A 2,095-nucleotide genomic window follows, 5' to 3' on the forward strand; every position below is an offset into this window, starting at 1 on the left:
TATCTCTCTCTCTCTCTCTCTATATATATATATATACACATGCATAAATACAGCTGATATAACCTCAATCATAAAGTAAGACTACAGTTCCTGGATGCTTGATCCAGTAATTCGTACGTATCCTTTAAAATTTTTAAGGAGAGAATACACGTTGCGTCATCCCTCTCCTTATACACTCAGATATATGTAAAGAAAACTGGCCCCTCCATTGCTTGATATCTTGATAGGTATAATTTTTGTCCTAAGTCAAAGCAATTCATTGTAAATTATTGTTGCTGGTTAGTCTCAAGTCAGCTGTAATCGATTAGACCAATATCCAAGAACTACTTCCTCCTCTTGCAAACAGTAGGTTGCGATTTAAGGGAGGTATTTGATTACTATTTCTAGCAGGTCGAGGCATAGTGTCGATGCTCCCTCGCCGGCTTGTATTTGAAGACATTTATCGCAAGTGTGTGAGGTAAATATGAATATATTAACACATGTATCCTTCATTATAGGATTACCTTATATGGACAGATTACACAACCTCAAGGAACGGTATTCATGTAGCACGGCTCGATAATCTGGATAAAGTTCGCGACATAGTGCATCCTGAGTTTGGTAGAGCTCGTGACCTCCTGACCTTTGATGCTTCAAACCAGCCAGACTTTGAAAGTAGGTAGTATATGTTTGTTCTTGTGGTTCCTATTTGCTATTTAGTAAATGTCAGGAAAGAGGAATAACCGTGGTGGCGATGAGTTTTCAAAGAACTACTTTGGAATTGGTCTAATTTGAACTTTTAAAGATTTTCCTTTCATAGCCTTTAAGAAAGGTTTATTTCTTATTTCTAAATTTGTATACACTATGTATACACTAGTGTACTTCGTAAGAATATTTATACACTAGTGTACTTCGTAAGAATATGTATACACTAGTGTACTTCGTAAGAATATGTATACACTAGTGTACTTCGTAAGAATATGTATACACTAGTGTACTTCGTAAGAAGACAAGTGGTTTTACTCCACTGAAGCAGTTGCTGCACATTAAGGGCAAAATCAAAGGGATACAACAGTTTCAGAGTTTTTCAACTTATACCAGTATGAGCCCTTTCAAGAACATTAGTTTACTATCACAATCCACCTGATTATAGATAGAAGGAAGCAATGAAGTCGAAAATATATGGTGCTTCTCTTGATGGTCAGATTGACCTAAGTATTGAAAGTGCCAATGGAAAGATGTATTCTGTACATGCCAGTCAACATGAATGCCTCATTTTACGTCTCCTCTCCATAATGTACGAGTTTCAAGTTCAATTCAAGACCTTGAAAACTCAATGGCATTGATTATTAACTTCTCTAGAAAAACGTGATTTATACATATGATACAATTTGGCTTCGATGCAGTTCCAACCAGGAAAATTGCATCATCAGTAATGAAGCTTTCTGGTGCTTTTCTGACTTCCGTTTACAGGAAAAAACTCCAGCATTAAAAAGATTGCAATCGTTTGGAAAATGACCCATGGGTTTATTTTGCTCAAGTAAACCCCTCTGGAGAATGATGCCCAGTGGGATGCAACAGTCTGAAGATTTTGTAACTCAAAAGGACAAGGGTTTTAGAGCTCTTTTCGCTAACCTGTTACAATGTTATGAAACGTCCAAATGTGCCTCCATTTTCGCTCTTTTAAAAATTATTAGTGGAATAGCTACGTCCATAGGTTTTACAGATCGTAAGAGACTGGTGAAATCAATACGGTTGTTATAAAATTGGTCCATGTGGACCAACGCAAAGAAAACTTGAGCAAGGAAGAGAATTATGAAGAACTAGCCATCTTAAAATAGAAGATTGGATAAAAGGCAAGTAGGACACAATATGGGTGATGAGAGACGAAGAAAAGAGTGGATATGAGTGAATGCTGCATTAATTCAGGCAGCTCCGAGTGGGAGAACCAGCCACTGTGAAGCCGGTTGAAGAGATAAAAGATAACAGGGTGGAAGATGGTGTTAGTAGATTGATAGACTACTATACAATCCTCTACATATATGGCCTCTGATTAATCTATGGCTTTTTGAGAAATTTTATGTGCGTATGTTGCTGTGGTATATATATATATATA

The 2,095-nt window shown here is 36.8% G+C and overlaps 1 protein-coding gene across 1 annotated transcript in view; it reads left to right on the forward strand.

The window, feature by feature from the left end:
* LOC106868258 (low-density lipoprotein receptor-related protein 5) overlaps positions 1-2,095 on the forward strand; it is a 91,783-nt gene that overhangs the window by 45,364 nt on the left and 44,324 nt on the right. The window contains exons 10-11 of the mRNA XM_014913433.2: positions 247-278; positions 498-654. Of these exons, the coding sequence (XP_014768919.1) occupies positions 247-278; positions 498-654 (189 nt within the window). The remainder of the gene's footprint in view (positions 1-246; positions 279-497; positions 655-2,095) is intronic.

Source organism: Octopus bimaculoides, chromosome 9, assembly GCF_001194135.2.
Source record: "Octopus bimaculoides isolate UCB-OBI-ISO-001 chromosome 9, ASM119413v2, whole genome shotgun sequence".
NCBI lineage: Eukaryota > Metazoa > Mollusca > Cephalopoda > Octopoda > Octopodidae > Octopus > Octopus bimaculoides.